Source organism: Melanotaenia boesemani, chromosome 6 (assembly GCF_017639745.1).
Source record: "Melanotaenia boesemani isolate fMelBoe1 chromosome 6, fMelBoe1.pri, whole genome shotgun sequence".
Classification (NCBI taxonomy): domain Eukaryota; kingdom Metazoa; phylum Chordata; class Actinopteri; order Atheriniformes; family Melanotaeniidae; genus Melanotaenia; species Melanotaenia boesemani.
In genome coordinates, this window is record NC_055687.1 from 5,200,457 (window position 1) to 5,224,903 (window position 24,447).

General features: G+C 38.6%; 2 protein-coding genes across 4 annotated transcripts; one reads left to right on the forward strand and one right to left on the reverse strand.

Annotated features, from left to right (window-relative positions):
• Window positions 1–991: 991 nt before the first annotated feature.
• LOC121641989 (CD209 antigen-like protein C) lies at window positions 992–5,632 on the reverse strand. 2 transcript variants are annotated; one of them, XM_041988422.1, is made up of 7 exons: window positions 5,467–5,632; window positions 4,492–4,572; window positions 4,297–4,404; window positions 4,029–4,214; window positions 3,089–3,249; window positions 2,791–2,909; window positions 992–1,317 (listed from the first exon to the last, which is right to left on the reverse strand). In XM_041988422.1, the coding sequence occupies exons 1-7, from the start codon at window positions 5,525–5,527 to the stop codon at window positions 1,170–1,172; spliced, it is 864 nt and encodes a 287-aa protein (XP_041844356.1). In that variant the 5' UTR covers window positions 5,528–5,632; the 3' UTR covers window positions 992–1,169. The 2 variants fall into 2 exon arrangements, with proteins under 2 accessions (XP_041844356.1, XP_041844357.1); XM_041988423.1 differs by lacking the exon at window positions 4,297–4,404.
• Window positions 5,633–7,180: 1,548 nt separating this feature from the next.
• On the forward strand, window positions 7,181–23,939 carry LOC121641021 (C-type lectin domain family 12 member B-like). Of its 2 annotated transcripts, none has more exons than XM_041986869.1 (8): window positions 7,181–7,387; window positions 11,246–11,311; window positions 11,997–12,071; window positions 13,187–13,297; window positions 14,887–15,165; window positions 20,837–20,991; window positions 22,414–22,529; window positions 23,652–23,939. In XM_041986869.1, exons 1-8 carry the CDS (start codon window positions 7,327–7,329, stop codon window positions 23,788–23,790), a joined length of 1,002 nt encoding a protein of 333 aa, XP_041842803.1. In that variant the 5' UTR covers window positions 7,181–7,326; the 3' UTR covers window positions 23,791–23,939. The 2 variants fall into 2 exon arrangements, with proteins under 2 accessions (XP_041842803.1, XP_041842804.1); XM_041986870.1 differs by having other exon boundaries at window positions 13,190–13,297.
• The last annotated feature ends 508 nt before the right edge of the window (window positions 23,940–24,447 follow it).

The window sequence follows — 24,447 nt, forward strand, 5'->3', positions numbered from 1 at the left end:
GGACGTTTTGAATGGGCACCGTGATGCAGGCGGATGCTGAATTAGCCGTTGTTAGGGGAAACCAAAGTAAGAAAATTTCTTAAGTTTAGTAATGTTTAAAATTACAATAATAAAATTACAGTAATGATTTTGTCTGATATTTTAACAACTTTTGGTAATTTACTAAATGTTTTGTTATTTAAAAATAAATCAAGTACACAAATTCTTTCACTTGTATCAGTCAGTGGTTCTATCATTTTTATACACCAAACTTCTTCCCAGTCCTGCTCACAAAACGGGAAGTTTACTGTGGATGCAACTCGCTGAAATTTAACATTTAACATGCTAACTGAGGCCTGGAGTCTGAGATGGAGCTCTTGGGTTTTTTGCAGTTTCTCTAAGCATTTCATGTCTGATCTCAGGCTGAACTTGCTAGTACGTCCAGTCCTGGGAAGAGTGGCAGCTGTCTTTAATGTTTTTCTCTTGTGAATAACCTTTCTGTCTGTAAAATGATGGAAATTATGTTATAATCCTTCCCAGATTGATGGGCAGCAACATTAAGATCATTGCTGATGTCTTTCCTCCTTGGCATCATATTCAAGAGAAAAAACTTTTGCTTCTAATGAGATGCTCACACTTTGAACAGCACCTGACTGCGACTTACCCCTTTAACTCCTGTTGTAGCGCTTAGGATGGACTTTTCTCTGTAGGTTTGACCAAATTAGGAACACACGCACTACACAGTTTTGGATCAGTTTATAGTCAAAGATCTTAAGAATTTTTAACATCCATTAAAAAGTAATATTTCCCAATCAGTTTATTCAGTCTTCTGTTATTTCATAAAGAAATATTGTTAAAAAAATACATTTCAATGAAGTATAAACAGATTTATAGCTTTTACACATCACAAAATAAATCCAATAAATAGATGAAATGTTTATAGGGACAGGAGAGGTTAGACTGTACCAGCTGGCTCAGGTGCTAATCAAAGATCAGACACAGAGTTTATGTATACATCATATACACATCTTTATTTTAAATTTAATACAATAAGAATTAATAAAGCAGACAGTAAAACATTTCATAAAAAGTAAGTTTTTCTTTTTGAAAATCTGGTTTGAGAGAGAAAAAAACAGCATAAATAAATGACTAATCCTCAAATACTAAATAACATATTGAGACCCAGCGGCTCATTCTGGTCGGATTAAGGCTTTTTTCTCACAGATCCAGCAGTTTTTCATGGTGCAGCTGGCTTTGTCCCAGTTGGCCAGAGGATCCTTACGAGGGTTACTTAAAGCACATGACGTTTGGTAGCCGGGTTCCTGCGTGCTCCAGTATCTAACGAGAAAAACACAACCATGATGAAGCAGAATTACATGACGTGAAAATGTAGAATTTGATGGTGAAAATAATAAAATCTGATTGTAATATTGTTGTAATTTACTTAAAATTTGATGGATCTGTATGCTAACAGTTTTGGTATGATCCGTTCCTCTTTGTTTAGCTCTGTAGCTAACGCCCATACCATGGATAAATATCACAGGAGGATCTTCTTGTTATGGCCCGATGCAGAAGTTTTCATCACTGTACAAGTACTATAGATAAAAATATGAAATACTGTGTCCGTGAAAGTGGCTCTTGGTGTAAAATTGCTTAAATGGTCAAAAACAAAAGTTGATATGCCTTGAAAAGTCTTTATTAGCTGATTTGTTTTTAACCTTTAAAGCCATTTTGGCCATGTTTTAGTCAGGTCACCCCTGTAATCTCGATATTAATGGGATTTTAATGTGGTTAAAATCCAATTCTGCTCAAGTTAAAATCACCTCAAGTTAAAATCCAGCTCAGCTTGAGACAGCTGTGAAAATAGCAGCAGTGAAGTTGGATGGCTTCTTAGCAGAGCATGGCGTTGCCATGACAGCTTCAGACCATTTAGTGGATGTTTTAAAAGACATTTTCAAAGACTTAAAAACTGCACGGAGCCTCGGTTTTGGCTGTTCAACGTCAGCTGCAATAGCCAAACATGTTATTGGTGACTGTTATTTTGAGAGTCTCTTAGAAATCCGTCCAAACCCTGTGTATTGCTGGATGAGGAAAGACTCGTTTTTGGAAAGTTAAACAGATTTTTTCAGACCAATATATTTTATCTGAGATGGGGTGAAAGCAGAAAGGCTTTATGAGGAAATGATGAAATCATTCACTGACACAAATGTGCTGCTTGAAAATATCATTGGGTTTGGGTCAGATGGCTGCAGCACAATGAAGCACAACTCTGTCTCCAGTCGTCTCAAAGCTGATTGCCCTGGTGTGCCCGTGCAGCGCTGCATTTGCCACTCATTTCATCTTTGTGCAAGAGAAGCCTGCAAACAGCCCCCTCAGTGTGAGGATTTAGCCAGAGACTTGCATGGATATTTTAAAAACAGTGCCAAGCATGTGGAAGAGCTCTGGGAATTTCAAGAGTTCGGTCATATTGAGCCCCATAATGCACTGAAGCCATCCCAGACTCCATGGTTGTCACTAAATGAAGTTGTCAAACGCATGTCCAACCAGTGGGACACCTTCAAATGTTGTTTTTAGACCAGTGGTTTGATGCCAGACTGAATCAGAGGATGTTTTCACCTCAGACTTCTTCTGTTGTTACGGAAGAAGATGTATGTGTTGTAAAGGATTTCTCTAACTAATCATTGATTTGCTCATTTGATCGCGTCTCACTGGTTGTTGACATTGCTACTGAATAAACCCTGGTGTCCGTTAATATAGAGGTAAAAAACTTAGTACTTAGTTGTGTATTCATATGTGTGTCTTGATGCTTACGTCTGAGTAAAATTGCTGCCATCGACCCAGATCCAGGGATCCCTTGTATTTTTCTTCAAACCGATCCAGTATCCGTGCTTTTCATCATTGTATTCTTCTGTGTGGTTGTTGATGAATTCCTACATTTGAGACATGGGTGATATTCCTCAGTTTAAAATAAAAATAAACAAATGCATTCATCTTTAAAAATAATCATAAAACGAAAATAGTTATTTACCAAGATTTAATTTGGTCTCCGTCTATAAATGAAAAAACTCTCTAGTATATTTGCAGAAAGAAATAATTAAAAGAGTCTTGCCTGTTCCTTCTGGCTATTAATCACCACCAGGTCTGCATGTTTTTCCCTGCAGTCATTTCGGCTTCCTTCCCAGGTCCTCCACTTATTAGAATAGCCATATTTAGCAAACAGATAACAGTTCGACTGGAACAGCAGCCAGTCGTCCAGGCAAGGTTTGCACACTGTAGGAAGAAAGTGAGACAACGAAATATTCAATATCTCACTTTGCTTGATATTTTAAAACAACTTAAAATGATTAAAAGGGGGTTGAAACTAAAATCACTAAAATAGGAATAAATATGCACATGCAGCAGTGTTTGTTTACATTAGAAATGATTGTTTCTTCTTCTACTATTTTTGGAAAGTCAAATTGTTCTACGCATGTGAAAATTATTGTTCAAAAATGTGATGCATGTAAATCATTACAAGAAAACTAACCCGAATCCACATCCAGGCCTTAATGTCTTTAAAATAAATCTGAAGGTTCAGTAGCTGACTGTTTTCCTCTCTTTTAATGAATAAATAAAGCTGGGTATCATCAGCATAAAAATGTTGTATATGTACACTACCGTACAAAAGTTTGGGGTCACTTTACCATGGGATTTAATAGGGAAGTGACCCCAAACTTTTGAACAGTAGTGTATGTCATTTTTCATAGTGATACTGCCTAATGGAAACATGCATAAAGTGATTAAAAATGGACCTAGACCAGAAACCTGAGGTACACCAAAACAAACTCAGGTTTGCTTAGAAGGCAAAGCTCATAAAGAACTTTGAATCTATCAGACAGATGTGACCCTTGAACCCAATAATGTGGTCAAGCCTTTGTAATAAGATGTTAAGGTCAATGGTCCAGGACCAGCACAAAGATAAGACCAACATTAGAGGCAAGAAGAATCTGATAATTCTGGTGAAAATGAAAAATTTATTTAATTTACATTACAATTACGTAAAACTTCACCTTTCTGTGGGCAGTGTTTTTTCACAGGGAATTCCTCGTAGTCCAGGATGACTTCAACAGTCCAGTTGAGTTGGTTTCTTTCTCGGATCAGGTCTTCTTTTATTCTCTCTAAGGCAGCCTTTTCTGACCAGAGCTGCAGATTCTCCTCAGTTAAGGTGAAGTTCTGTCTTCTCAGTTCAGAAGTGACTGCAGTTTGGAATAAAGTGTTACTGTTGGTAATCCCAGACTAGTTTGAAATTTATTAAACACGGGGACAGACAAGACTTACAGTGGAAGCTGATGACGACAATGGCCAACACCAGGATGAAACAAGTAATTCCCAAAACCACTACAACTAAAGTAAGCAAGGTGGAAAGTGTAGCTTTTTGTTGACTCTCTGCAAGAGTAAAACAATACATTATTACAATAATTCAAGGTAACTGTTTTGTTTTTGTTTACTTTGCATTCAAAAACCACAAATTACCTTTTATAACAGAATGTGCATCCCATTCCTTTCCCTGTGTTTTCACCTCATCATAGATGATTTCCATATTGTTTGGTTTCTCTGCAAAAAGGAAAATAATGTAATAGAAAATAAAGTTTACATTTGGGATATGCAATTTGGCCGTATATGGTAATGCCTGTCATTTTAAGACATTAAGAGAGTGAAAGAAACCTTTGAATGAGGTCTGACATGTCTATTCAAAGCTCCACCTCTACATCAGTCCATCTGGGAGTATGTAATACCTCTCAGAGTGTGTTGAGGAGACTTTGTCATGAATTTGTGTTATACAGGTAAAGCTAAACTGGACTAAAATAAATTAAAAATTTTTATGTTTCTTTTATACTTAATCCTGGCACCCTCACCTGTCACATGTTAATTTGCTTTTTGGTGAAACTTCCAGAACAATTTTACTGTATATTTCATAAACTTTTCTTTCTTGGCTGCTCTCCAAACTCTTTAGAGTGTGCTGCTGTGTAGATTGGCTCACATTTTATGGGAGCTGACATTGCACTGTTGATGGTCATTATTGCCATGAAGAAGTGGTAATGGAGGATGAACCTGCTCTCATAGAAGAAAATGGGAAGGAGATTTCTGTCGTGCCTCCTTCGGCACACATTTTTCCTACCATAAGTGTTTACTTTAAATCTAACCAAGCAACAACTAACTAAATTAGAGAATCATTCCTTTACTGTAAATTTATCAATGCAGTTATTATTGTGTATCATATGTGTTTTGCCAGTAAAATCTATCAATCTGATAATGAGAAAAATAAAAAAATATAGACTAAAAGCATTGTTATGTTTTGAAATGCAATGGAATATAAGAGTTCAGAAGCAAGGAAAGGAGGCAGTTAATAGTACCTTAAATCTACATAAGTACGATACTGGAGTCAAAAACGTCCTGTTCCAGAGCACTCACAGTCTATAGGTTAAAAAAATGAACTAAATGTCTCACCGAGTGTAGAGATATGATTAGTCTTGAAAGTGACAGTCACATAATTCACTTCCTCCTCCATTGTTTATGGACATATCAGTATTCAGTTCAGCAGACAGAACCACAGAGTCGAACCACCATTTTGGTCTTGAGGTCACTGAGAGCTTCGAGCTGCAGAGAAATCGAATGCAAGAGATGTAGTTCCTCATTTTGTAAGAATGCTGTAAGACAGAATTTTTTTTGTTTTGTTTTTTGTAATAGCTGCTGGGAAGACGAACATATGAGATGTAAAACAAGAAAAACTAAGTGGCATTAACAGCTGCTGAAGCCTTCATTTTTCATGTACATCAAATGAATGAAATGAATTTAATTATTCATTCATGTCTGTCGCTTCCAAAACACAAAATAAAACAAGCAGTGATCAGGGGAGTAGCAGCAGTAGTGAAAGCAAACACGAGGCAAAGAGCATTAGTGGAAGTCTGCAGCTTAAATATCCAATGGATATGTTTGATTTGTAACATGAAACTTTAAAGGACATCACATGAGACACAGCACAGCAGCTATACACACACACACACACACACACACACACACACACACACATATATATATATTCATTTTCTGAATATTTGTTGCTTCCTAAATGGGAAATCATACTGTAAAGAAAAATTTCAAAGTAACACACACACACACACACACACACACACACACACACACACACACACACACACACACACAAGTGGCTCAAATGTCAGTGTTGATAACTGCTACATATTTGTACATGTTAACCTAACATGTACAAATATGTGTGTCAGAATGTGCCAATAATGGAATTGAAAATTAAGCTCCAACTTCCTATTTGCCTTCCCTGAACTTCCTCTTTTTGTCTGAGTAATTCCCTAAATTTGCACAGTCAGACTGACGGTAGTAAAACAGGCCTATCCCTTCATCTTCTTTGGAACCTAAAATGTGACTACTGAACACCTGACAATGGCTATAGTGCTTGTAGCAGGAGGTTATCCATCCTGAAGTCTTGATTTGTTAGCATTGGAGAGGTAATTGGTTAGCTCATAACTAGCTTCTCCAGGCTGGTGACATACTGGAACAGATACTTCCTCTGCTTTCTGGTAGCAAGGAGATGCCAGCATTAACATTGGAGAGGCTAGAGTCACAAATATATGAAAACATAACTGTAGCTAAAGTTAACTGAATAAAGTGCTGCATTGACATGTCTTTGTTTCTGTTTAATGGCATATTGTGCAATATGCTGCTGTTACCTAGCATTGACTTCAGGCTAAGGCTACTACTATAAGCTACATAAACAAATGCATTAGGCCCTATAAACCACCTGGTGGCACTAAAAGTATTCAGCCTCATCTGATGAGAAGTAAAATGACCTGTCTTTATTCTTTGTAGCAGAAGTCGGCAACCCACGGCTCCGGAGCCACATGTGGCTCTTTCATCCCTCTGATGTGGCTCTCTGGCTTTTAAAAATAATAAAATGTGTATTCAATTAAAATGTATTTTCACTCTTTGCCGTGTGTCTGAAAGAAGTGAAAACTTACCTGAGCACCAAAAGGCTCATACTTCCTATACCAACCTTTGTATCACAATAGTGGGAACAGAGACAGACTTCCTAGATCTGACGAACAGGTGATGATAACAATGAATATCCAAAAGTTAACTTCAGGTCTCCTGTATTGTTTTCAGACGTTGGCAGATGATTTCTGTTTAAATGTTAAGAGGAACCTGTTGGTTCTCCATGAACTACAACTGGAATTCCTCCTACAGTAACAGCTTTAAATATGCGTACCAGCTTCTGTTGAAGGTTGGTCTCATCCTCAACTCTGAAACATCAACAGCAGCAGATGATCTTTAAGGATGGAGGAAGAAATACATTATTCAACTCTGGTTTTTAACAAAAATGCATCACCTTCAAAAGGTAAAGAAGTCCTGATTTCCTCATATTAAACATGGTTAATATGTTTGATTTTAAGACGTCTTTAAAAGGTCTGTTTAGTGAAGTTATGGAGCTAGTTCTGTTTGTTTCCAGTTGGCTGTTTTACTAAACTTAGACACCAGATTCAGCTGGGATTTTCCAGTTATCCCAGCTGAACCTACTTGTCTTTAATTTCACTCAAAACTGGAGATTTAATCTTTATTGCAGATCATCTGCTCCAGACTAGACCATCAGTCAAGCTTAGATTTTTCAGTGTTCAATCAGGAGTCAATCGGTTCAGGAAATGCTTCTTTGTAGAGTTGTTTAAAGCATTTCATCCATGTTTTTAATCCAGTCTTATGTACTTTTATTATTATTATTACTAATTATTGTACATTAAAATACAATCAATTGTCCCAGAAACAGAAATTCATTTTTCTTGGATCGTCATTATTTCCAGCTGGTGTAGGTGTGTGCAGCTTGATGTTCAGTGAGGAATAAGCTTGCTTGTATCACTGTGGTTGCTGAGATGATTGGGCCTCATTCACCAACAATTCTTACAAACTTGTTCTTAAGTCCTGCTTTTTATTAAGATTGCCGTATTCACAGATATCTTCATATCCTGAATTCCTTTATCTTACGAACACTCAGGAAAACTCTTACGAACATTTGAGTGCTGACATGTTCGAACAAAATTAATGTTTGTATCGTCTCCTGTTGTTCAGAAGGGATAAGAGAAAAGATAAGTACTTTATTCATCCTGTAGACTGGGGAATTTAGGTGTTACAGCTGCAAACAGCAATAGACAATTTATCATGACAGCAGAATGATGGTCTGGCTGTCGTATTGTGATGAACAAATTTACTCTACTAAGAGGAGCCTTTTGGATACGAGCCTCCCCTTTACTCTTAAATGTTATTCTTTTTTATTATTTTAAAATATGTTTTTGCTTATAACCGCTGGACTGGACCAGAGAAACAGCAGAAGGAAAAAGATGGATAGAGGAGAAATAGGAAGAGAAAATATAGAACAAGGGAACAAAAGGTAGAAAAACAAGAGCTGCAATCAAAGCTAAACCGATAAACTAAACAGCTGCTACACCTGGAAAGAACCAGTAAACATCCTGAAGGTTTCTAAGAGAACACATCAGACTGAAAACCATGAACATGAACAACGAACACAACAGCAACTAGTATGTGTGTGGGTTTGTGTGTGTGTGTGCATACAATAAAGGCTAGATTTGTCAGCCACCCTGCTGGCCAGTGGAGTTGAACCTCTGCACTGGTGGCCATCTTGCCACAGTCAGCTCGCTCACTCAAACTTTGTTTTAATGGAGCATCCACTTTATAAATAACCATAACTTGCTCAATTCATTAGCAGTTGTTTTGGATTTGGTTCCTTATAAATGCCAGAGATGTAGCTATGACAATGCATACTTATGAATAATGATAATGAATAATTATAGCCAAAGATTCTAGAGCGGAGCTTTAACCGTGGACTTTCACATGATAATAAACATATAGGTGCAATGAATACACACACACACAATCAATATTTAGGCTACTAAAACTCAGCATACACAATGACAACATGATTGTTAATATATATATAGATATACAATATAAATTTTTTATTTATTATATCTTTAGTTTATTTTATGGTAAATGTCCTGTATTTATAAAGCATTTTACTGTACTGATCCCCAAAGCGATTTACATTATACTCACACACTGATGGTGGAAGCTGCCATGCAAGGCGACCCATCAGGAGCAATCTGGGGTTTGGTGTCTTGCTCAGGGACCCTTTGTCATGAGCTCGACAGGCCAAGGATCGAACCGGCAACCCTCAGGCTACAAGACGACCACTCTACCCACTGAGCCGTGCCCCATTTTATTATCTTATCATAACGCATTATAATACATTTATAATACATTATTCTCATTATTCACTGTCTGTAACATCTTGGACATAAAAGTGACGTGTTTCTGCAATACAAAATAAGTAGACTATAGTGGAGATTTACACATGGAGGACAGAGATACAAACAGATGTGTGAGTGAAACAGTTGAATTGAATTTAACACTGAAAAGGAAAACACTGATATATAATTAAATGACCTGACTTAAGATTTCACTAGACAGATACACAGGGCATAGTAGAGTGAGAGAGAACTTCAAACCAACACAAACTACACATGATTTTCACTACTACATGACTGAATACAGACAGACTGTGTCTTTCTGAGGGAATTATCTTAATAACTAAACAACTTTGTGTTACAACTTAGATATGAAACATGCATCAAAAATTTAATTTGATTGCTTGATTGATTTATTGTTTTACACAGAAGCATTATTTTGTTTTGTTTATCATTATTGTAGCAGTTGTTTGTAGTTTGCACCATTTTACATGTTTTAGGATTTGCACTTGTGCCATTTCTTGCCCTGGACCTTTGCAATAAACATTATTTTTAACTAAATGTTATTTATAATTTTTATAGCGGTTTGTTTAGTTTAGAGCAGGGGTGTCCAAAGTCGGTCCTTGAGGGCCGCTGTCCTGCAGGTTATCGGTGTTTCCTGCTTCAACGCACCTGACTCAAATTAAATAGATCCAACAGCCTATTAAGTTTTGCACAATGACTCAGTAATTTGAGTTAGGTGGTTTTGGAGCAGGGGCACATCAAACACCTGCAGGATTGTGGCCCTCGGGGACCGGAGCTGGACACCTTCTTCCGATTCATCAGAGAACAACAGTTTTATTCAGCCCATCTCCAGCTGAAGGTCAATAACAAAACTGATAAAGTCAGAGAAAGGAGACTGGATGGCGCCACTCTCCTACCAGTTCTCACCAAAAACAGGCTGGTATCCTAAACAACTATTGCTATCTCGCAGATGTGCATCTTCGAAAACCAGGCTTAACTTTCCCATAACCAAGTTTTGAAGCGAGAGGTCAGTCTGACCTCACACAAGCATTCACAATAAACCTGCAGAAAAACAGTTACTTCAAAGTTCTTTAAACTGAAAACACACAATATGAAAAAGTAACAGTGAAAGGATTAATAATAAATGAATGAAGAAAACTGAATATACATGTGATTATTATATGAGTATATATAAGTGATGACCATATGCAGCAAAATGTCTTTCATAAGTGTTTCAGAGTGACCTTGTTTTGTTTGTTAATAAAGAGACAAGAATTTGTACATTAGTTACAAAATGTGTGAGACTTAGTGATGTAGCTTCAGTTTCGGTAAGCATTTTGCCGCGTAGGGTGGGGTGTAAAACTCCGGCACCTGCCGGCCTGGGGCCGGCCATGCTTATAAATATTTCATGGCAGGATGAGTATCAGACCTTCAGCTGTGGAAAGTGCCCCAAACAAAGTATTTCCTCTCATGTCAAAGCTGAGTAAGAAAATAGCAGATGCAGATAATGTTAATGCAGTGTAAAAATTAGGGATGTGATATATTCAAGAGTTGATTACTGCGAGAAACATTACTATTTTAAGATTGCTTCGTTTATTGAGAGTACAAAGGAAAATACATGTTTAACATTTCATTAACACTGCTAGCTCATGTTAGCTCCCAGCTAACTTCTCCTCTTCAGGTGCCTCTCTTTATATTAGTTCCCAACAATAAGCCTACATTCAAAACAGCTGTACAACTCCACCCTTTAAATCATCACCATTGATGACTCCAGTCTCCTACATGGAGCAAACAGGCAGTCTAACCTCACTCTTCTGAGTCTGTAGGTGTTGCTCTGCAGAAATTTACTGATAGCTTATTTTGCTAATATGAATTAGAATACAGAAAACAGTCTACAAACTGCTTCTTATCAGTTATGCATTGTTGTTTCTATCATGCAGAGGAAAAAGAGGATGTTACAGTTTATTCTGGGGTAAAATTTGCAGAGCCTGTGACTACTGAACCAAGTAAGTAATAACATTTTACTACAACATGCAATATACTGCACCCTTCTGTTCTTTGGAGCTTGTTGCAGGTCTTAAATACTTCAATGTGCTGTTCACAGTTTATACAAACAAATTCAAACATTTTAGATTTTCCAAAGATGCTGCCATTTTTGGACTTATTGAACTCTGTTGCTCAAAGTCTACACCATCAAATCTTCAGCGTTATAAATTATAAATAGTTGAGATGGCGTTTGACCTTGATTGTGTAGGTCAGTGGTGACCCATGACCACATCAATTCACTTGTTCTAACAGATACCTGGGCATCCACATGGATGAAGCACTAGTGTAAAAGCTTAATGTAAAAGTTGAATTTTCTCTGCAGCCTCAGAACATTTATAACTTCGGAGTTGCTGCTTCTTTTATATCATTTGCTATTGTATGTTTGCATTTATGGACAATTTGATAGTGCAGTTAAAAGCTTAAAGCATGAATTTCCCTGCAAGGGATTAATAAAGTATTTCTGATCTGATCTGATCTGATTAAATCACATGATTTGAACAGATGGAAATCAGAAGTGTCAGTCAATATAACAATCCTATCAACAAAGCAGAATTAGACAGCCTAAGATAACACCCACACACTTCAGATGAGTTTCTTCAGGCTGGCTACAGGGTTCCCATAATTGTTAATATTTCTGTCACACAGAGGAAAACAAGGACCCGACTACTACTTCAGAGTTCAAAGCAAAAGAGCCTGAAGCTACTGTATCAAGTAAATTTGGTAAGTTTGAAAATACCATTCTGGCATTTTGAGGGTTTCTAGTACATGTACACTCACCAGCCGTTAATCAGGTCCACCTTCTAGTACCAGGCTGGACCCCCTTTTTACTACGGAACTACCTTACTTTTTAGATTGAACAGGGTGTTGGAAACATTCCTCAGAGGTTTTGCTCCATATTGACATAACAGCGTCACACAGTTGCTGCAGGTTTGTCGGTTGCATCCATGATGAGAATCTCCCGTTCCACCACATCCTGAAGCTGCTCTACTGGACTGAGATCTGGTGACTGTGGAGGCCGTTGGAGTCCAGTGAACTCATCTTCATGTTCTAGAAAGCAGGTGGAGATGATCTGAGCTTCGTGACATGGTGCATTATCCTGCTGGAAGTAGCATCAGAAGATGCTCCACTGTGGTCATAAAGGGATGGACATGGTCAGCAGCAATACTCAGGTAGGCTGTGCTGGTTAAACCAGGCCACGTTGGTACTAAGGGGCCAGAGTGGTACAAGAAAATCTCCCCCACACCATTACACCAGCAGCAGCCTGAAGCGTTGATCCAAGGCAGGATGGATCCATGTTTTTATGATGTTTCTACCAAATTCTGAGCCTAGCATCTGAATGTGGAGCTGAAATGGAGACTCATCAGACCAGCAATGTTTCTCCATCTTCTATTGTCCAGTGTTGGAGAGTCTGTGTGTATTGTAGCCTAAGTTTCTGAAATACTCAGAGCAGCATCCATGCCACTTTCCCAGTGTGACTGGCTAATTAGATATTTGTGTTAACATGTAATTGAACAGTTGGACCTGATAAAGTGGCTGTTGAGTGTATATGAGCTGCAAGTTATGAATTATTTTCTGGTATTTTGTCTGTTTGCTTCCATTTTCTTAATGAATGTTTTACTGTACATACTGTAAATTATTCTGGTGACAATGTCACAGTTAGTAAATTGTTGTACATGAATATACCCTGCATGGTCAGAGGGGAAATGTCACACTAGTTCAGAGGTTTATTTAAAAGAACTTACCCAGTTTTATAACATATGGTGTCTGTACACATTCCAAGATAGTAAACCACCATAATGTTTAGTCATTTCAGATTCACTTTTTTTCACCCCAAGCAGAAATTGAACCAGTTGCAGACTCTCACTCTCGCACTCATCTCCTGCCGATGTGTTTGGGGATACTTTGCATCATCCTGTTGGCAAGCATGATCGGCCTCATCGTCTACAGTGAGTTTTATTTAAGCACTAAACTATAATAAACAATTAGAGCAGCTTGCATGATCGTTGTTTCAGTGTGGGGAGAATGTTCTAACCAGAAGATAAAATCAAAGAACTCTGTAATGGGTTTGGATTAAATAACTTTGTTAACGTCTCTCATAATTATTAAAAATATTCCTTAACAAATTCAGTACACTGCTCAGATGAACTTCTACATACTTGAATGGTGCTAGTTACTCACAATCAACCTCTTCAAGTTCTATCACCACATCACAATGCAGCCTCTCCTAGAGCCGCCACCTTATCGTGGTAGTTGGGTTTACATTTTCCAGTGATATTAGGAGCTATGTTGTCAGAGACCTCATGCCCCTGGAATGTCATCAAAGGCCAAAAAGGTCTCTACATGACAGACCAGACAAAGTGCAGCTCAGCAGACCCCTATGTAGAAAAAGAACATTGGTTCAAAGATTCCCTTGCCCAGATATGGGTTCCCAGGGTCCCCTCTGGAGCTAGGTCTGTAGGTGGGCCTCATGGCAACTTGGTGGCCAGGCCCTATGCACATGGGGTCCCAGTCAAGCTCAGCTCAAAAAGGTGACATCGGTCCCCATGGGCTAACCACCTGTGAAAGAGGCCGTAGGGGTCAGGTGCAATGTGAGCTGGGCGGTGGCTGAAGGTGGGGATCTTGGTCCAATCCTCAGCTGCCAAAGTTCACTCTAGGGCCGTGGAATGTCAACTTTCTGGTGGGGAAAGACCATGAGCACTAGCTCAGCTAATGGCCGTCAATGGAAGAAATCATTCTAAGTGGTCAGGTGACGGCATCAGTGTCCACAACGTAGTCAAAATTTCCAGAAAAGCAAGCAAGCGCGTCCTCCTGATGAAGATCCTCCAAGATGACTGCGCCCGAGCAAAGCGAAGCACAATGAAGCGCAGCAAAGCAGCAGCAGTCCCCAACAGACATGATCCGGTGCTGCACGGCCACTCCACAGCTCAAATCGTATGATCCTGGATCGCACAGCTTATCGCTGAGCTTTCACAGGCCTTCGTCCTCTGCAGCTTGGCGTCAGGCACCGTGTTGTCACACTGCTGTGTATAACCAAAATCCAGGGGCGCATGTGAGGCGAAGAAATCCACGAGTTATGCAGCATGCAGCATATAACCAGAGTGAGCAGCACTAGATGGACAAACAAACAGTTTGCAGCGACGGCTGCTAGCCTACCTGCACCATCCAGGAGGGGAAGTTCGGGATTCCAGGAAATGACATAAGCCCAGCCACCAGCAAGCGAGAGGCAGCCTGCACGCCCTGCTTGCCTTTTATATGATCGTCCCCCCCAGTAATTGGCTGACCAACACGTATGGCAATCAATAACGCACGTAACACACGTGTGTCCTACTACAAATGGATAGATGGATCATAAAGCAATAGAGAGATAAACCTTTCCCAAAGATCCATCAGCTGGTGCGTTTAAAAGGTCTTAATGGACTTGCGCTGAATTAAAGCAACCATAGATAGCCAGTGGATGACAATTAATAGTAAAGTGATATTTGACTTTATGTTTGATGGACTAGTTTACTAATGTGCTGTCTCTTTTCCTTCCTAGTCATCACAGTAATGAACAAACTGGAAGCAAACCTCAGCGACCTCAAAGGACAAAATGAGCAACTGATTGTGGAAAAGAAAGTCTTAGAGAATCAGACTGAGCAGGTCACAGTGAAGATGAAAATGTTTGAGAACCAGACTGAGCAGCTAAAAATGGAAAAGAGAAGACTGGAGAATCAGACCGAGCAGCTGAGCAGAGACCGAGACGACCTAAACTGGACACTGGGAGTCATCCTGACATTCAACAGCTTTCCAGTAAACGAATTTTGCCCGAACAAAAGTGAGTACTTAACTAAGTCAACCTAGCTAAGACAGTTATTATTGTATTTTATTAAGTATGATAATCTCAACTTTACTTCGTTGTAGGAGTTGTGCCACAAAGACTTTGTTTTTTTAATATTCAGTCTTTATTTGTGAGAAAATTATTATTTTTTTTTTTTTTGCTTGTTTAAAAGCTCCATTTAAACAGGACTAAAAACAAACTAAACTCACCAATATGTCACTTAAACTCTCAACACTCCAACACTACTCTTGAATTAGGAGGGGATTCCTCGGCTTTATCTCTGTCAATACATTGCAGCAAAATTCGAACCACTTTCTGAACTGCTACATGCTTCAAATGCCACTGAAGACATCGCTCACCATAAACAATATGAGTGTCGGAACAAGCTGTAAACACTTTCTCCATTTAAAGGTTGAACTACTGGGGGGCTATTGCTGCTACAGCTCTGGGGAAGAACCTGTCTCTGATTCTTTTTGTGGTAGTTTTAAAGTGTAATTGTACCCTCTACTTTCTGTGTAACTTCACCCACTGCTGAATTTAAAAAAATGCCTCAAACTGCGAGGGTTGGGGTGGGAGGTGTGGGGTGATCTGGGGTCAGAGAGTGGGCGGGTCGGGATACACAGGCAGAAATGATTGACAGACAGACAGCAGCTCAGCTCACTGGCTCTCTCCAAGTATGCAGGGAGGAGCGTGCTCAGTCTTCCTGGACCTCCTGTATTCTATTCTATTCTATTCTATTCTATTCTAGTCTAGTCTATTCTATTCTATTCTACAGTCATTTGACAGACTGTTTTCTCTAAAGGGACTTACACCTGAGTGTAAGAACAACGCAAGCAAGAAATCGAGCAGGAGGGGACGTCATAATTAAGTGATTGGCTGCTGTGAGTCCAGTTGGATCCAGGTGCTGTCGTGTAGTGCTAAAGGCAGTGTTTGTTTTTTGTTTTTTTTTTATAATAGTATTTTTTTTAATTATGAGATCATGATTTCAACACACAATATCATTTTGGGCATAAGTGCACGCAGCATTCAGTGCTGAGTTGTGCCATAGAGCTGGACAAATCTTTCTAACTTATTTCGATGATTAGATGAGTTAAGCTAAGTGTGGAAATGCTTTAGTTTGCTCTGATTTGATTTAAAAGTGGATAACGACTAAGAATGATTGAATGATTTTCTGCATGAAATTTAAGCAGATCCCTTTCAGTCTTCCTCTGAGTAACATTGTTTTATAAAAAGTGTTCATTGATTTTTTTCATAAACTTATTAAAAACCCAGAGCTCCTCAAAGACGTAGACTGTCATGGATAATGCTTTTGTATTAAATCATCATTACAATTACTTGACATTACCGTATTAAAAAACACTTTTTGTTTAACTTTACAAAATTAATCTCCATGTCCCAACTATTTTGGAAGGTGTTGCAGGTCTTAAATGTAAAAATGGATGTATATTGACTAATATGAAGTTATTTGGCTATCTCAGCATTTAGCAGGTGAGAGGCAGGAACAACCTGGACAGATCGCCAGTCCATCGCAGGGCCAACACAGAGAGACAACCAACCATTCACTGTCACGCCTAGGGAGAATTTAGAGCAACAAATTAACCTAACATGCATGTCTTTAGACGGTGGGAGGAAGCCAGAGTACATGAAGAGAACCCACGCACACACAAGGAGAACATGCAAACTCCACACAGAAAGGCCCCTTCGAACCAGCAGCCTTCTTGCTATAAATTGCTCGTGCAATTTCTAATGTTGTCCTCGTCTTCATTCGCTTTCTGCTTTTTCTTTGTCACCGTCCTGATCCTCTTCTTCTTCTGGTTTGTTTGACATCCACTGTCAGAATTGCCCCCATGATTTCCACTGGTATTGGTCTGTTTTCTGCATTAAATGAGGGATAGCTAAGCTCTGTGAAAACGGACCAAATTACATGCATAACCGACACAGATGGACGGACAAAACTGTCCGTCCATCTGTGTATCCGTCTTCTGCGTAAAGCATAAATGGGCATTAAGGTTTACTGTAAGTCTTAAACACTATCAGAATCTTTATAAATAAGGAGGATAAAGTGGTTTTTGGTAGATTTTGTTGGTTTATGGATTTAAGGCTCCTCTTGATAATCTGATTCATTTATTTATTTACTGTTATTTATTTACTTTGATTTATGGAATCTATGTAATCTTGCTGAATCTGACCGGGGGGGACAGAAAATGAAAGAAAGCAGCAAAAGGGAAAGCAGAAAGAAGAAAGAGGAGACAAAAACACAACAAATAGAAGGCAACGACCCTTCAATACAAACTATCATGGATACACAGATGGATGGACAGTTGGTTACATGCATAATTTGATCCGTAGCCTTCAAATCTGTCAGGCACCAAAAGTGTCTCACCTACCTTTTCCTCATGCTTTTGAACTCCCCCAATCCTGAAACTGTTAGCAAGAGCAACCCGTCCTCATCTTCCTTCCAAATGTTCATAATGGGATCTACAGTCAAAGATGGGAACGTTAGATTTACCTCCTCAAAAGAATAATTGCCTCCTTATTCCAAAAAGCTGATTAAACAAATCAGGAAACATCTCCACCGCTTTAATCATACCATGATGAAAAAGCCGCTTCTCAAAGATCCATGGACCTGATATGCCATCAGCCTGTGTGACAACCATCAGGACCCATCAAGCTTCCAGGACAGAAGTATAGAAAGCTGACAGCCCAGTTATGTCTGCTTGCTCCTGCTTCAGGAGAAAGATGTTTGCCATATCACTGTTCTTCTGGCCATGACATCAATAAGGCCTTGGCCTCCCTCCAGTGCCTTCTGCTCCAAAAAGTCCAAAATCAAATGCTGTAACTAAATGTATTTAAGACCTTAGGGAGGAGAGAAAAGTATAAACTTATAACCATCAAGGCCACTACTAGGTTATTAGCAATCAGGTCACATCCTCTATAGGACAGGTGGGGTAGCAACCATTTCCATTTAGACAACCTTGTACCAACTTTATTAACTGTATCATCCCACCCCACATCCCATCACTCCTCTTCTTCCCCGTATTAAGTTCCCAGGCAATATGGGAAGTATTACCCCCCCACACATGTCCCTGACTGAAAAGCTTGACATTTTGTCCAGTTGACTTTTGCAGATGATGTAATAATTGTGGATTTTCTGTTAATGTTTGGTTCTGGTGATGGATTTACTTCCTGGGTAAAGTGGTTGGTAAGTGATGCAGACTGTTTTCTGTAGGTAGGAGGTGGTCTCAGTAGACCACCGAGTAGAGGAATAAGGCAGGGCTGTCCTACTTCAGGGCAACTGGACAGCGTAGCTATTGAACCCTTGCTTTGTAGGCTGTGTGACAGGCTGGGTAGGATTCATTTACTTGGGATGGGTGAAAATCTTCTTTTGGTGGTCAGTGTCTATGCTGATGATGTCACTGCGTTTTTAAGAGAACAAGCTGATTTTGAGGCCCTGATAGAGTCTTTGAATGTATATATGGAAATATCATGTGAAAAGGTTAACTAGGCGTGTTATTGCCTGGGAACATGATGTGTGGAATGAAGGGGTCTTTGGTTTCAGCACTGAAGATTTTTACATTCAAAATACCCAGCTAAATTATAAAGAATGTGTCCTGGTTACCAATAAGCTAGTGGCACAAACTTATACCTCTCCCTCCATCCACGGACACATATGAGAGGGTACATCACATGATCTTGTTTCTTTTATCTTTTCTTTTTTTCCTTTTGAAGGAGAAGGGACTGGTTAGGCAAATCTATCCCCTTCTTATCAATCACAGAGGGAGGCCAAGGTCTTTATTGATATCATGGCCAGAACGATGGCCTTCAGAAGACTGACGGCTCAGTCTCCTCTGTCATCACATTGTGAGACTGCTGGATACAGCAAGATCTCTCCTGCAACAGGCTGGAAGACTGGGATATGGCAAACATCTCTGTCTCCAGAAGCAGGAGGAGCAGACTTAACCTGGCTTTCAGATTTCTATACTTCTGTCCTAGAAGTTTGATAAATCCTGAAGATTGTCAGAGATCCTGAAGGCACTCTGGATCTGTGAGGATCGTAACGGTATCCTATCATCGGCCTCTATAAGATCAGCTTTTAAGGAAGCAGGCTGTGTGAAGTTAAGATACTATTCAGCAATTCCTCTTGCTCAGTTTCATGATGGGGAGAGTTTAAAAGCAGGAAAAAAGGTAGTTTATGACCTTTGCATGAAGGTGAGACACATTCAGCCTCTGACAGATTTTAAGGCATTGATGTGGATAATGCCTAATATTTAGTTTGTACTTCATTAGGGTATACATTTTCCATCGTCTGCATTTACTCCTCATTAAAAAATGTACAAATGTAGACCTACAAAGAAATAGAATTTAAAACACATACTCATTACTTAGTCAGCCATGCTACATAACAATGTCTTCTCCATTTAAAGTCTTTTCAACAAAAGCTTGAGCAAAATGTTGGTTAAATACATTTCATTACAATATATCAGGGAGCTTTGCTTTCTGTCGCTTGAAGCAGAAAACAAAGAAATACCACCGGAAATCACAGGGGCAGTGCTGAGCAGAATATCTGACATGTGACCAGCAAAAGAAATGAACCAGACAAGAAGAAGAGGAACAGGATGGGAACAAATAAGTAGAAGAAGAATAAAGACGAGCACAATAACTGTAGAAATTGTGCAAGTTTTACAACCGCCCAAAACAACCTAAACAACTTTGTAGATGCGTTAATGCAGCAAAACGGTGTCTGAAACTGACGTCGGCTCGCAGGAATGAACTTAGCACTGCCCACTAAGGGAGGATTTAACTTGAAAACCATGGCAACGCAAAACATGCATGGAAGTATGAGGACGGTGACACATGAAAACGCTTGAAACAGATTTCACTATTTACGCACATAATGGAGCATAAATGGTCCTTTAATTTCTGAGGACGTGCAGAAACAACGAATCAAACATATGCAAAATACGTGAAGCACAAACACAAAAACATGTAATTAAATGAGTTTATTCTCTGCCTTAGGGGTTTGTCTTCTTTTCCTTTTTCACCTATATGTGCATTAATGCTTCACATATACTTCTTAAGATACTCAGACTATGAGACTGATTAATTTAACACATTGCATCAGGATTTTTGTCAGATCCAGTTTACAAGATGAAGAAAATATTCAAGATATTACTATACTCTTTGTTATTTTAATATTTTAGAGACTTCTGTGGGTACACAGTCAGTATCAAGGCCAAATGAAGACAAGTCTGCTAAAGAGCTTTGTTTTTTATGCAAACTGACTATTAAATAAATACTTTTTCCATGAAAGGAAGTAAATTGAAGTGACAAAGACAAGGCTGAAATGTGTTGCTGGGGCTCAAGACTAACTCCAAAAGGAGGTGAAAATCTCAAAAATAATCTATTAGATGAACAAACATATTTTTCCCATCTGCTGTGAAAAAAAAAAAAAAAAAAAAAATTACTCTAAAAAATTAAAAAACAAAACAAACAAAACAAAACAAATAAAATAGTCAAACTTCCGTTGAACAATTTCTTACAAAATTGAAGCATAAAGAAAATACTAAGTACCTGATGTATTCGTTAAGATCAGTGTGTATCCTGAATTAGACATTTCGTTGCACTGAGTTAATCTGGTTCCATTTTTCTTCTCATTTCATGAACACAGAGTGTCAGTCGTGTCGCACCGGCTGGATTCAGTACCAGAAAAAGTGCTACCTGTTTTATGAAGACAGTCAGACTTGGATGACATGGAGTGACAGTCGACAGTACTGCCAAGATAAAAACGCAGATCTGGTTGTTATTGATGACCTGCAGGAACAGGTGAGTTTTAACACAAACACTGCACCAACATCTTTTCCTAATTTACCAAAATGCCATTTAAAGATAAATAAATAAAAGTTCTGATCAGAATTTGCTCCGTAGATCATTTGTTCATTTAATATTGAAATAAAATAATAAAATCATCAGTATGTTTTTCATCATTCTTTTAGGAATTTCATACATATATATATATATATATATATATATGCATTTTTGATGTGAAATTAACCATTTAAACATTTAAAACCTGAAATGGGGAGAAATTCTATTTTTTAGAATCTTTATTTAACCATTAGCAAAAAAAAAAAAAATGCAAATAATTTTTATATATTTACCGTTGATATCTTGAAATTATCGTGGTGCATCATTGTATTATTACTGCATCCACCAGGGGGCAGAAGAAAAGTATCAGACAGTGTTCAACAGGGTTTTAAGCTAAGTTTTGGCCTTAAAGTGATGCAAAAGGTCTCAGAAACTGTAAGAACCAAATACTTCATACAGAATTAAAGGGTTAGGATTTAAATCAGTTAAACTTAAAAAACAACGAACAAACAAAATTTGATTTTAATAGTTAATTTGTGTTGAAGCCAGTTTCCTCGTTGAGATTTGTTCCCCCTCCAGCCCGGCCACGTCCCCCTGCTAGAACCGACACATTATGACCAAGAAGTGAGAAAATGTCAGAATTTATTTATTAAAAAGGTAACAAGTGATAAAATGATTTATAAATAAAAAGGCATTATTATTACATTACATTACATCATAAAGGCTTTGTCTTGTATATGACAGCATTTGTTACATAAGGTTGTTGAGAATATAAAATAAAGAAAGTCCTTCTTTCGAGGACGCATTTCTTTCCTGTGTGGACGGGTTTTCAGGGTTGAAGGGGGAACGGATCTTAACGAGGAAACTGGTCTCAATACAACACCGGGATTGTCGTCTTGGTTGTTGGAGGTCGCTCGTCTTCCCTTGGCTGGCCTCCGTGCGCCGCAGTCACTTTACGCTACTGCTGCATCACCGTGGTACATCCCACCACCTGTCTCCCTGAGGGGCCAACATCCACCCAAAAGCGTTGTGGGTTTTAGGTGTAGCTGAGGAAAACCCATACGATATCACCACTCTGACAACACACGAAGCAGAAAACACCTTCCAGCCCACAGAAATCCAAGAAATTAAATATAAAAATGAAAAGTCGTTTTTCTAGTTTATTTATTTAAATCTTAACTTAAAATCAAAAGTATAAAAACAGCCTGATTTTAATTTATTTTAGATTTCTAAAAGAAAAATGAAAAACAAGCCAATTATTTATTTATTGAATTTTTTAAATTTGTAGTTGAATATTAAATGATGAATACACGAACCAGAACTGATGCCATTAAATCTGAGATGAATTTATTTGATCATAAGCAATAACATGAATTACAGAAATTCATCAGTCAAAACACGAAGTACTACTATGACAAGTTTCACGGATACTGGATGGGGCTGCAGAATAATGGCACCACATGGGTCTGGATTGATGGACACAAGGACACACTTCAGTAAGAAAATATTTCTTTTAAAAAAGTACTTAAATATTTTATTTTTCCCTCAGTTTCTACAAACTTTTATTATAAGAAAATTTGAACAATTTCTTAAATGCAAAATATACTTGAATTTGTCATTGAACTGCTTTGGAGCTTCACAGTGGTTTGTAAAAGTACGCAGCCCGCCTTGGCCTTCTTTCTGTTCTTTTCATTACAACTGTAACACATGTTTTTTCCTTTTATCTTTTTACTTTGTTTTGTTACTCTGTGTTTGGACACTAGTGCATGCATATGTATTCACCTTTTCAAACCCTTAAATAATCTGGAGTTTGTACTGTGAAGCAGGTTTAGTGCCTTACTGAGATAACTTCTAGTTCAGCTCTGGTTCTTTAGGATCACAAAGCTGGTTCACTTCTTGCCAGGTTTCTTTTCAAATTATCATTCAGTACGTATAAAATGCACTAACTCCTGACCAGGAGGTGTTCCATGAAGCTGGATAAAGGGAAAGTTTAGTCTGTTTCAATAAGTCTGGCTTGTCTCAGTGGGAGTTCTATTCCATCATTGTGGCTGAAATTAATCCCTGCTGAGTTACCATGGTAACTACAAGAACAAGTCTGCTCTGAGCCAGACTAAAGCTGGATTTATACTCATGCAGGAAGATGTTATGGACTGATGGAGATGGCAGGACCCTAAAACAGAAACAAATACTAAATAAACTATTGTGAACGGGGTTTATTTACAACAAGGAGCTTTGATGAGCTGAGGTGAAGATCTGGTTTGGGGATGGAGTGATGTGGTGGTGATGGAAAGCTTCCTACTGACAGCTGGTTTAGTCACATGACTGCTGACGTCTGAAGCTGTTGATTGTGCATCTCAGTAAGAAGTTAATTGTCTTTGTAAAGATGGATGTTGCTTGTTGTATGACAGCAGATGGACAATTACAGTTTTTCATGAAGATTAACATGAATCAAGGTTGAAAGTAAACGTTTTACCTTTTATTGAGAGAGCTTAATTGTCGTGGTTAATAAAGTAATTAAGTCATTGGTTGTCATGGTGATACAACCTGGTAAGAAGTGAATCATCTTTTGTGAAAATGGATGATGTTATATGTGCTGATTTTTGTGTTTTCTTTTGAAGGTACTGGAGGACTTTGAATGAAAAGCTTTATGGACTGACGATACCTGGGACCAACATCAGTCAGAGCTGGGACTCAGGAAATATTGAATTTCAGAACAAATTCATCTGTGAAGATGACGTCCTGATAAGGTCCAATTAGCTAATAGTGTGTTTGTATTCTTCCTCTTTATCCATCCATCCATCCATTTTCTTCTGCTTATCTGGAGTCGGGTCGCGGAGGCAGCTGCCTAAAACAAGGAAACCCAGACTTCCTTCTCCCCGGCCACATTCAGCTCATCCGGAGGGATCCCGAGGCGTTCCCAGGCTAGCCGAGAGATGTAGTCCATCCAGCGAGTCCTGGGTCTTCCCTGAGCCACCTCAACTGGCTCCTCTCGATGTGGAGAAACAGCGGCTCTACTCTGAGCCCCTCCCGGATCACAAGCTTCTCACCCTATCTCTAAGCGAGAGCCCGGCCACCCTGCGGAGAAAACTCATATTGGCCGCTTGTATTCACGATCTTGTTCTTTCGGTCAGTACCCACAGCTCGTGGCCATACTTCTTATGCTGAACTATAACCATAAAGTATGCAGTAAATCCCACCATATCCCCGGTGACATGATGCTCAGTTTATTTGCTTTAAACCAGATGATAGAAATTCACATTTTTAACAGCTTTTTAATAGAGTTCTTTAGATTTGCTTTGCTTGTTAATTAAAAACAAGCTTCTGTTCTGTTTTAGTATAAAACTAATAGATTTTTACATTTTAGAAACCTTTTTTGAGAGAAAAGAGAAGAGAAGAAAATGATCATGTTTTCAG